Raw genomic sequence first — 12458 nt, 5'->3', positions numbered from 1 at the left:
CTCTCTCTCTCTCTCTCTCTCGGTCTCTTTAAAAATAAAAAACAAAGCCAGGCATGGTGGTGCATGCCTTTAATCCCAGCACTCGAGGCAGAGGTAGGAGGATTGCCATGAGTTCAAGGCCACCCTGAGACTCCATAGTGAATTCCAGGTCAGCCTGGGCTAGAGTGACACCCTACCTCGAAAAACCAAAAAGTAAAATAAAAATAAAAAAATAAAAAACAAATGCTGAAATAGATGCAGATGCAAATTTCATACATATGTATTCCACTCTTGAAGCTAATGTCTATAATTTATTTTTCCTTACATCAAACATGATCTATAACCAAGTCTGACAGAATGTTCCTGCTTTTATGAAACTGTGATGAAACAATAAGTTACACATAACCATATTCATATAAACAAATCCGCACTGATAAATCAAACTTTCTCTACATAATATCCACAAATTTCATTCTATGTTGAGGCATAAGTACAAGAAAAAGTATAAGCCTGTAAGCATTCCTAAAAGCATTTCAAATTAAACCCAAAGCTATATTTCACTGACTCAAATTATCAAACAATACTATTTTCTTTTCACAAATATTTCTATTAATTCTTCATTTGTGTATCTGCATATGTGTGTCTGTATGTTTCTGTGTGTATGGAGGTGTGCATGCCACGGAGCACATGTGGAGAACAGGGGACAACTTTGGGGTTTTCTCCTCTCCTTCCACCTCCTTTGAGACAGGACCTCACTGTTCTGCTACTACTGCTTGCAAGCTTCAGATTCTCTTGGCTACCACTCCCATTGCCATAGACACACTGGGATCATAGACGCATGCACAATTTTGCAGATGACTTTACTTGTGTGATGAAGGTCAAACTTGGGTCAGCAGGCTTGCAAGCAAGTGCCTTTAACCACTGAGCTATCTTCCCACCCTAAGTATTATTATTTTCTATATGAAGTTCAAACACTTTAGAAAATCAAACTGGTTCTTTGAAACAGTGGAAGCAGGTAAATGAGGAATCCCCTCCCCACGGTGTACCTTAATTTTCTTGTACTTGATAATCCACTTATGTGGTTCCCAACGTAGAGAAGAGGCAGAGGAAACAGCTTCAAAAAAGAAGTAAGAAAGTGATTAGAACTCCACTAAGGTATTTCCCTTCACCTACAAATGTGGTGATGTCCACACCCCATTAGTACACAAATCATTTGAGTCTCTTTACCTACAGTGACTGTGAATCTTCCAGAACCTAAAACATAAAGCTCCTCCATGAGATCAGAACAGTTAAACAGTGACATCCATTTTCTTGGTGTAGAGGTGGTAGAGACATTGTGAAGAACTGAAATCCTAGGGCTGAGGAGATGGCTCAGTGAATAAAGTGTTTGTCAGGGAAACAAGAGGATCTGAGTATGGATCCCCAGCACCCACATAAAAGCTGGGTACAGTGGGACACAGTTAAAATCTCAGTTCTGGGAAGTGGGAACAGGAGAATCCCAGGGCTTGCTGGTTAGCTAGTCTAGCTGGATCAATACGTTCAGGTTCAGTGAAAAATTCTATCTCAAACTAAGGGGGAAAGTGATAGGGGAGGACACCCACCACACTCACATACATACATGAACGAACACACACACACATAAAAGCACATCACACATATACATACATATACATATACATATACATATACATATACATATACATATACATATACATATACATATACATATACATACACAAAACTGAAACTGAACTCTTGCCCTTACCCTCCTAGAAGAACTAAACAGGGTATCCCTTGTGTGGGACCCACAGTTGAGTTGGTGAGATAAGACAGGTGCTCAAAGTCCAAGCATGAGCTTGTGGGGCCAGTGAGAAGACATACAAGCTTCACCCATGTGTATATGCACTCTTTTTCCAGACTAAGGCAAAGATGCCTATCTCCTTGGAACGTCTCAAGGTTGATGATCCTCTCAAAAAGTTGTTTTCGGGGGCTGGAGAGATGGCTTAGCGGTTAAGCGCTTGCCTGTGAAGCCTAAGGACCCCGGTTCGAGGCTCAGTTCCCCAGGTCCCACGTTAGCCAGATGCACAAGTGGGCACACGCATCTGGAGTTCGTTTGCAGAGGCTGGAAGCCCTGGCTCGCCCATTCTCTCTCTCTCCCTCTACCTGTCTTTCTCTCTGTCTGTCGCTCTCAAATAAATAAATAAATGAATTAAAAAAAAAAAGTTGTTTTCGGGCTGGAGAAATGGCTTAGCGGTTAAGCGCTTGCCTGTGAAGCCTAAGGACCCCAGTTCGAGGCTCAGTTCCCCAGGTCCCACGTTAGCCAGATGCACAAGGGGGTGCACGCGTCTGGAGTTCGTTTGCAGAGGCTGGAAGCCCTGGCGCACCCATTCTCTCTCTCTCCCTCTACCTGTCTTTCTCTCTGTCTGTCGCTCTCAAATAAATTTAAAAAAAAAAAAAATGTTGTTTTCAACAGCCACATTATTTGTGGGGTCACTATATTTGTTTTAAAGGCTTACAATGACCAATTATCTAGTAAGTCAAACAATGTGACAGCTGTACTTGCACAGGTTGACACAGCTCTAAGCTATTAATTATTTCCTAATTGTTAAGAGAAATATGGCTCCAAATATACTAAAAAAAAAACACAAAAAAAAGCTGGGCGTGGTGGCACATGCCTTTAATCCCAGCACTCGGGAGGCAGAGGTAGGAGGATCACTGTGAGTTCAAGGCCACCCTGAGACTCCATGGTGAATTCCAGGTCAGCCAGGGATAGAGTGAGACCCTACCTCGAAAAACAAAACAAAACAAAAACACAAAAAAAAAAATATATGGACTAGTTTCCCACAATACCATTCTTTCATAAAATCAAATGACACATTAGAACTTTTAAACTGATATAATCATTCATAGCTATCAAGGTGAGTCCAACTTTTTTTTTCCATTAAAATGATACTAAGTATGCAGTTCAGATAAGACTGCCTTGAAACACCAAGTGTCACCTACACAGAGGTAATAAAGAATCATTATCAGACTTTTTTCAATGTAGAGTCTCACTCTAGTCCAGGCTTACCTAGAATTCACTATGGAGTCTCAGGGTGGCCTTGAACTCATGGTGATCCTCCTACCTTTGCCTCCCAAGTGCTGGGATTAAAGGCGTGCGCCACCACACCCAGCTCACATTGTCTTTTACTAGTTAACATCTGAGTGAACAGCCAGAAATGACTCAGCAATAATAGCTCATGGCATGACTGTATTGTTGATGAGCCTCAATATCAAAAGGGTCATGTGTCTATATGAATATATAATTCAAAATAAAAACAGTGGTAGGGAAGAACAGATTTCTAGTTTCTGGTAACAGCAGATGAGAGTCTTTGCACTGTGAGATCATTTTAAATATATCACAAATAATATAAAACCATAAAAAATGAAGGAGGGGGCTGGAAAGATGGATTAGTGGCTAAGGTGCTTGCCTGCAAAGCCTAACAACCTGGGTTCAATTACCCAGTGTCCATGTAAAGCTAGATGCACAAAGTGGTGTATGCATCTGGAGTTTGTTTGCAATGGCTGGAGACCCTGGAGCACCCACTCTCTCTGTATCTCTCTGTGTCTTTCTTTGCTTGAAAATAAATAAACAATAACATACATTTTAAATAAATGAAGGCTGGAGAGATGGCTTAGTTGTGAAGCCTAAGTACCCATGTTTGACTCTCCAGATCCCACATAAGGCAAACGCACAAAGGTGAGGCAAGTGCAAGATTGCACATGCCCACTAGGTGGCACAAGCATCTGGAATTTGATTACAGTGGCTGAGGCCCTGGCATGCCAATTTTCTCTCTCCCTATCTCTAAATGAAAACAAAATAGGGCTGGAGAGATTGCTTAGTGGTTAAGGCACTTGCCTGCAAAGCCAAAGGACCCAGGTTCAATTCCCCAGTACCCACATAAGCCAGATGCACAAGGAGTTGCATGCATCTGGAGTTTGTTTGCAGTGGCTAGAGGCCCTGGTGAGCTCATTCTCTCTGTCTATCTCCTCTCTCTCTCTGTCTCTCTTTCAAATAAATTAAATCAACAAATAAAAAGAAAAAAATAAAATGAAGAGGGACTGGAGAGATGACTCAGTGGTTAATGGTGCTTGTTTGCAAAGCCTGCCAGCCCAGGTTCAATTCCCCAGCACCTGTGTAAAGGTAGATGCAAACAGATGCAAGTATCTGTGATCCCAAGGTGCTTATGACCTTATAAAGTGGAGCCAGGAGAATCTGAAGGTCCTGGACAGCTAGTTGGCATTCATTTGCAGTCTGGCAGTGTGTTTGCAATAGCAAGAGACCCTGTCTCAAAGAAGGAGACGCTCAGACCCCTCTCTAAGTCATCTGACCTCCACACATATGCAGGGGCACACATGCCTGTTCATACACACATTCGCACGCATGCACACACAAATTAATTAAAATTTCAAATAAGTGGTGATATGTCTATTACCATTAAAAAAATATGAAGGCTGGAGAAATGGCTCAGAGGTTAAGGCACGTGCCTGCAAAGCCTAATAACCCAGGTTCAATTCACCAGTATCTTCATAAAGCTGGATGCACAAAGTGGAATATGCATCTGGAGTTCATTTGCACTAGCTAGATGCCCTGGAGCACCCATTCTCCCTCCCTCCCTCTCTCTCTCTCTTTCTCCCTCCCTCCCTCCCTCCCTCCCGCTCTCTCTCTCTCTTTCTCCCTCCCTCCCCCTTGCAAATAAATACATAAAACAAAAACATGAAAGAACTAGAAAGACAAAGAGGACCAAAACCTAGCCAAAAGTACAGAAAAAAAAAAAAAAAAACCAGAAGCTAAAAACAACAGCAGCTGGAAAAACAGCAGAATTCTATCTTCAAAGTTCACCATGCTAGAATTCTACCCTTTTGAAGGCAAAGGTAAAATTCAGATGCTTTGAGATGCTGAAAGACAAAATTGGGCTGGGGAGATGGCTCAGCACTTAGATACTTGCTTGCAAGCCTGCCAGCCTAAGTTCAACACCCTGGCACTCACTAAAGCCAGAGAAGCATGCATCTGTGATCCAGATGCACTGTGCCAATGAGAAGTGGAGCTAGGAACATCCAGAAGCTAGACTGGCACAATAAAGGCATCAAAAATAAACAACTACTACTACAAAATTACAAGAAAAGTACTTTTTCAGATCTTACTGAGTTTTATTTCAATTCTGAATCAAGTAGCAGCAATTGAGCAAAGCTGGTTTAGAATACTTCTCCCTGCTCCATGGGAAGCTTCCTGCAGAAACCACAAGTGAGCACAGGTGAGGTTTTGGCTACGGCTCTAGATTCATTTGAACATGGTTTGGACAGTGGGCCACTTGTTAGTGGCTGACACTCAGCAAGAATGGACAAGTGTGTTCATATGTCAAGTTATGCTACAGTTCACTGAGTACGGAGAAATATTTAGGACAAATTTAATATATGTATTGTGGTAGTTAGAATGGATGTCCCACCAATAGATCCAGGGGTTCTACTCAAGCTATAATTTGGATATCCAGCTGCCTGGCTAGAGGAGGTGTCACTGGGCGGACCTTGGGGTCCAGCCCTAAAGTGTGTGTTACTGGGGGGTGGATCTGAAGTCCAGCCAAAGATATGCAGAGAGCTTGAGTTCTGCCTGGGGTTCCTGGAGAGTGCTTGCTGGTGTTGGTGGTGGTTGCTTTTCTCTATGTGTGTGTTCCTGGGAAACTGGGCCAGCTTCTTCCCCCATTACGGAACTTCCCCTAGATCTGTAAGCTTCAATAAATGCCATTCCTTCCATAAACTGTGCTGGTTGGAAGTTCATACCAGCGGCATGAAGCTGACCGTGACACGTATAAAGCGAGCTTTGAGTCAAGCTTAATTTAACACAGTCCAAACTTGTGGGGCTAAGGAAATAACTCAGTGTTAATGTGCTTGCCTAGAATGTGCAAGACCCTGAATTCAAGCTCCATTATTGGGGGGGGGGGGATAAAAAGAGTGCTGGAATCTCCAGGTCCCACTTAGAGCCAGACGCGAAAGTGACGCAAGCTTGCAATGTGGCACATGTGCACAAGGGGGCGCACACGTCTGGAGTTCCTTCACAGAGGCTGAAAGGCCCTGGCGCCCATTCTCTCTGTGTGTCTGCCTTTTTCCTTCTCTCTCTCTCTCTCTCTCTCTCTCTCTCTCTCTCTCTCTCTCTCTCTCTCTCTCTCTCTCTCTCTCTCTCTCTCCCCCTCTCTCCCTCTCTCCCTCTCTCCCTCCCTCCCTCCCTCCCTCCCTTCCTCCCTCCCTCCTTCCCTCCTTCTCTCTCTCTCAAAAAACAAAGTCACCTCCAGAAGCCCTGTTTCATAGTGAAGTATGAGAAGCTTTCCCTGAGACCAAAGACACCCAGTATTTCCATTTCTATCCTATGTTTCACATTAAAGGAAGTAACAGAAATAAATGTTAGTTGTGATGGGGAGGTAGTATGATGGAGAATGGAATTTCAAAGGGGAAAGTGGGGAGGGAAGGAATTACCATGAGATTTTTTTTTTATAATCATGGAAAATGCTAATAAAAATTTAAAAATAGGGCTGGAGAGACGGCTTAGCAGTTAAGCGCTTGCCTGTGAAGCCTATGGACCCCGGTTCGAGGCTCGGTTCCCCAGGTCCCACGTTAGCCAGATGCACAAGGGGACACATGCGTCTGAAGTTCGTTTGCAGTGGCTGGAAGCCCTGACGCGCTCATTCTCTCTCTCTCCCTCTATCTGTCTTTCTCTCTGTGTCTGTTGCTCTCAAATAAATAAATAAAAAATGAACAAAAAGTATCTTAAAAAAAGCTCATGTTTAAAAAAAATTTAAAAATAAAATAAAATGAAAAAGAAATAAATGTTAGGATGTTGGAATGGGACTGTAATTTTATGCACATGATTTGAATGTCTGTATGTTCAAGCAATCCCCAAAAGGGCAGGGGAGATGACTCAGTTGTTAAAGCGCTTGTTATGCAAGTGTGGGGACCATAGTTCAGATCCGCAGCACCCAGGTGAAAAGCTGGCCTGGTCGCATGCACCTGCAAGCCCAGGACCAGGCAGGTGGGGTCAGGAGGATCCTTGTGGAGGCTGGTTGGCCTGACTAGCTGAATCAGTGAGCTCCAGGGTCACTGAGAGACCCTGCCTCAGTAAATAAAGTGCACAGTAATTGTGGAAAGCACATGAAGTCAACTTCTGGCCTCTACACACATGTACACATATGTCCCCACACATATACCAACACACATACACACAAACACATGCACACACGTGTTCACAAACCCCTACACTAAAAAACAAGGGAAAGGGATGGAGAGATGGCTTAGCAGTTAAGGCATTTGCTTGCAAAGCCAAAGGACCCTGGTTTGATTATCCAGGGCTCATTTTAGCCAGCTATACAAGGAAGTGCATGCATCTGCCTGAGTTTGTTTGCAGTGGCTGGAGGCCCTGGCCCACCCATTCTCTCTCTCTCTCTCTCTCTCTCTCTCTCTCTCTCTCTCTCTCTCTCTCTCTCTTTCTCTCTCTCTCTCTCCCTCCCTCTTTCTCTGTCAAATAAAGAAATAAAAATAAGATATTAAAAAGGAAAAGTGGCAGAAGGGAAAGAGGAAAGAGTTGACAAGGCCAAGCTGGAAGAACCTGTGGTTGGAAACTGTGTTGACTGACGGGGAGTGGGTGGGAAGGGGAGGGCTTGCAGATGCTGGCAGGCAATACCCAGAAACCTAGAGAAATTTTGAGTGTCTTGTTAATTGCAGCATTCCTCTTTTTTTAATTTCTTTAAAAAATATTTTTTGATTTATTTATTTGTTTTTGGGGGGAAGAGAGGAAGAGACAGACAGTGGGCACACCAGGACCTCTGGCCACTGCAAAGGAACTCCAGACACATGTACCACCTTGTGCATCAGGCTTACATGGGCACTGGGGAATCAAACCTGGATCCTTACACTGCTCAGGCAAGCACCTTAACCACTAAGCCATCTCTCCAGCCTGCAATTCTTAATTCTCAGAAAGCTAGCAGAGCAAAAACGACTCCACGGGCAGAAACTTTATCTGAATCTGAATCTGACTGATGCAAATTGAAGAGATGCGCCAATAGGCAAGAGGCTTTGCCGGAGGCCTGCATCCCGAGTGGATCAAGGGCTCACCCAGCAGCAGAAGTGATCTCCTCATGAGGCCGAAAGACTGCGGTGTGGCAGGCTTTGCTGCCCAAAGAAGGCATATACGAAGGGTCCTCATTTGCAATTGCTTCGTTGTGTGTTTGAGGCAGGATCTCACTCTGTAGTGTAGGTTGGCCTCCAACTCATGGCAAACAATCTCCCACACGTGATGGGACTATAAGCTTGAGCCATCACACCCAGTTTTGTAATTGCTCACAAATGAAGAGAGGTGAATAGGCATTCTTCTTCAGAAGGTAAAGGTCAATAATCATTTTATCATTTACACACACAACCGCACACACTCAGGAAAGCCACCTAAAGACACAGATGGAAGATGGCCATCTGCAAGCTACGAAGAGAGGCCTCATAAGAAACCAACACTGCCTGGCCCCTTCATCTTGGACTACCAGGTAAGAAAATATATTTCTGTCATTTAAGCTACAGCTTCTTAAACTGTGGGTCACAAAGCCCTTATGGGGTTATGTTACTGAATGTGGAGGGCTGTAAAAAGTTAACAACAATAAATGGTTTGTGAACACACAATAACCAAAAATTAATTCAAAATAAAATACCTAAGGAATTGATGGTGTCGCTGGCATTGTTTGCTCAAGCTGTGTCACATAACTTCACTGCAACCTTGGTTCTAAGAGCACAACGTGTGCGCTTTATGCTGCATGCAACCTCACATCACACAACATCAACAAATACTGCCCAAGATACTGTGGCTCCGATTCCAGACTATCGTATATGATGAACTTGATGTTTTTACCGTACACACAAAGTTTTCGGTTCTCAGAAAAACAGAACGGGAAAAGCTGGGCATGGTAGCATATGCCCTTAATCCCAGCAATGGGAAGGCAGAGGTAGGAGGATCACCATGAGTTCAAGGCCATCCTGAGACTACAAAGTGAATTCCAGGTCAGCCTGGACTAGAGTGAGAGCATACCGAGAGAAACTAAAAAAAAAAAAAAGAAAGAAAAGAAAAGAGAAATTGTGGGGGTGAGGGGCTGGAGAGATTGCTCAGTGGTTAAGGTGCTTGCCTGCAAAGCCTAACAGCAGGTTCAATTCCACAGTACCCACATAAAACCAGATACACAAACTGGCATGTGCAGCTGGTGTTCACTCACAGCTGCTAGAGGTCCTGGCTTGCCCATTCATTCTCTCTCTCTCTCTCTCTCTCTTTCTCTACTTGAAAATAAATGATTAAAAATAATTTTGGGAAAAAAAACACAGAATGGAAGCTGGGGAGATGGCACAGCGGTAAGAGCAGTGGCTCCAAGCAGGAGGATCTGAGTTCAATTCCCCAGGATCCACATAAACAGCCAGGTGCAGCCATCTTTGTCTGTAACCTCAGAGACCAGAGAATCCCTGGCGCTCAAGAAAACCACACCTAAAAAAATGTTCTACGTCACTAGTCATCAGGGAAATGCAGATTAAAACTACATTGAGATTCCATCTCACTCCTGTCAGATTGGCCACCATCATGAAAACAAATGATCATAAATGTTGGCGGGGATGTGGAAAAAAAGGAACCCTTCTGCACTGCTGGTGGGAATGCAATCTGGTCCAGCCATTGTGGAAAACAGTGTGGAGGTTCCTAAAGCAGCTAGAGATTGATCTACCATATGACCCAGCTATAGCACTCCTAGGCATATATCCAAAGGACTCATCTCATTTCCTTAGAAGTACATGCTCAACCATGTTTATTGCTGCTCAATTTATAATAGCTGGGAAATGGAACCAGCCTAGATGTCCCTCAACAGATGAGTGGATAATGAAGATGTGGTACATTTATACAATGGAGTTCTACTCAGCGGTAAAGAAAAATGAAGTTATGAAATTTGCAGAAAAATGGATGGACCTGGAAAGTATTATACTAAGTCAGGTAACCCAGGCCCAGAAAGCCAAGCGCCACATGTTCTCCCTCATATGGGGATCCTAGCTACAGATGACTGGGCTTCTGTGTGAGAATGAAAATACTTAGTAGCAGAGGCCAGTAAGTTGAAAAGGAGACATAAAGGGTGGAGAAAGGAAGGGAAGAGGATACTTAATAGGTTGATATTGTATATATGTAATTACAATGATTGTAATGGGGAGGTAATATGATTGAGAATGGAATTTCAAACGGGAAAGTGTGGGGGTGGGGAGGGAGGGAATTACCATGGGATATATTTTATAATCATGGAAAATGTTAATAAAAATTTAAAAAAAAAAAAAAAAAAAGAAAAAGAAAACCACAGCTCCCAGCCCAGAGAGAAAATATTCGGATGAGAGACAGAGGAAGGACACCCATTGCCCTCCTCTGGCTTCCATGGGCCTGAAAGCACATCTACATATACACAGACATGAACCACATACCCCCATACCAAACCATGTCAAAAAAAATTATAATAGTTTGATTACAAAAACATAGTGTTTGGCTGTTGTCTGTGCTGAGCAGTAAGTATCAAACTATGGTTGGACTGCATTGTGTTCAAGTATTTGAGTTTAAAAATTACTGTTTGAGTTACTGACTTGGGTTTCACAAAAGAATCATTACATAACTATTGGCTTAGGATTCAGACTTATTTTCCAGCTATTTCTAAAATGACCCCAAACTTCTTCTGTTGTTTTGTATTATGTACTTATACAAGCAATATTCTTAGTGTTGATGATAATAAAATCAAAATATACAGCGACTCTGAAAACCACTATAGATGCTGAGCTCTACAACACAAAATATTAGCCAAAACTTCATTCTTTACACTGAAAATAAACGTGCACATCCACCTCACTAATATGTATACTTTTCCTCATCTTTAAAAATGTGAAAATTGGACTGGAGAGATGGCGTAGTGGTTAAGCGCTTGCCTGTGAAGCCTAAGGACCCCAATTCGAGGCTCGGTTCCCCAGGTCCCACATTAGCCAGATGCACAAGGGGGGGCATGTGTCTGGAGTTCGTTTGCAGAGGCTGGAAGCCCTGGCGCGCCCATTCTCTCTCTCTCCCTCTATCTGTCTTTCTCTCTATGTCTGTCACTCTCAAATAAATAAATTTAAAAAAAAATTTAAAAAAACATGTGAAAATTGGGCTGGAGAGATGGCGTAGCGGTTAAGCACTTGCCTGTGAAGCCTAAGGACCCTGGTTCGAGGCTCGGTTCCCCAGGTCCCATGTTAGCCAGATGCACAAGGGGGCGCACGCGTCTGGAGTTCGTTTGCAGAGGCTGGAAGCCCTGGCGCGCCCATTCTCTCTCTCTCCCTCTATCTGTCTTTCTCTCTGTGTCTGTCGCTCTCAAATAAATAAATAATTAAAAAAAATGTGAAAATTATGTATGTACCAAAGAAATATTTTAAAATAATTTTTATGACTTATTATCAGTAAATGTTTGATTTATGTTACCTATTTTATATACCTAGGGTTGCTTAAAAATAGCGCCGGCAAGCCGAGCGTGGTGGTGCACGCCTTTAATACCAGCACTCAGGAGGCAGAGGTAGGAAGATTGCCATGAGTTCAAGGCCACCCTGAGACTCCATAGTGAATTCCAGGTCAGCATGGGCTAGAGTGAGACCCTACCTCAAAAAAAAAAAAAAAATAGCTCAGGCAGAAAGAGGTCACAAGTAGAAAAAGTGTAAGAAGCCCTGGTTCAAGCTACCAGGCCTGTGGTATTTCATGATAAGATCACATGTGTACCAAGACCCCACCACAACTGTGTGCAGAGAAGTACTTTTAATTTCTTCAGCCCCTAAACTGGAGATAACCCAAATAACTATGAACAACAGAAAAATAAACGGGAGCCTTTGCAAACAGCACAAATAAAAGAATGGAGCTAAACGCAACATGGATAAAATCTAGCCATCACAGTAGTAAGTGAAAAAAGTAAGATACAAAGAATATATGGAGATGGATTCAGTTGCTATAAAGCTTAGGACCAGGCAAAACTACTCTACAGAATTTAAGGGCACATACATATAAGTTGAGAACAATTACAAAAAAAATGAGAATGTTCTGACTGGGCTGGAGGTGGTTCAGCGGCAGATCTTGACTAGAACTAGTCAAGTCTTTGGGATTAATTGCCTGCAATGCAAACAAAAAGTTATTGTTGTAATAACAGAACAGTTGATAAGGATGACTGGATGACTCCACTTCATGCCCCAAGTAACTGTTTACAAGGGCATGATTTCAACTACACATTCAGGCATGATGCTGTTTTTTTTCTCTATGCTTAGGTTGAATTTTATCTTTTAAATTCTTAAAATGTCTTGAATATGACACTAAGTCATAAGTATAAGCAGGGCAATAAGCAAGCTTTTCTGGAGTGTTCACATTCTTCAATCTTTTTCTCTCTGTGGAT

General features: G+C 42.8%; 1 protein-coding gene across 1 annotated transcript in view; it reads right to left on the bottom strand.

Annotated features, from left to right (window-relative positions):
• The window catches only part of Slc35d2 (solute carrier family 35 member D2), a 97803-nt gene that overhangs the window by 59120 nt on the left and 26225 nt on the right, over window positions 1–12458 (bottom strand). Inside the window, exon 5 of the mRNA XM_004656521.2 lies at window positions 1026–1093. Coding sequence (XP_004656578.2) covers window positions 1026–1093 — 68 coding nt within the window. The remainder of the gene's footprint in view (window positions 1–1025; window positions 1094–12458) is intronic.

This window comes from Jaculus jaculus, chromosome 2, assembly GCF_020740685.1.
Source record: "Jaculus jaculus isolate mJacJac1 chromosome 2, mJacJac1.mat.Y.cur, whole genome shotgun sequence".
In the NCBI taxonomy this organism is placed as follows: domain Eukaryota; kingdom Metazoa; phylum Chordata; class Mammalia; order Rodentia; family Dipodidae; genus Jaculus; species Jaculus jaculus.
This window is presented reverse-complemented; position numbering and strand designations above follow the sequence as displayed.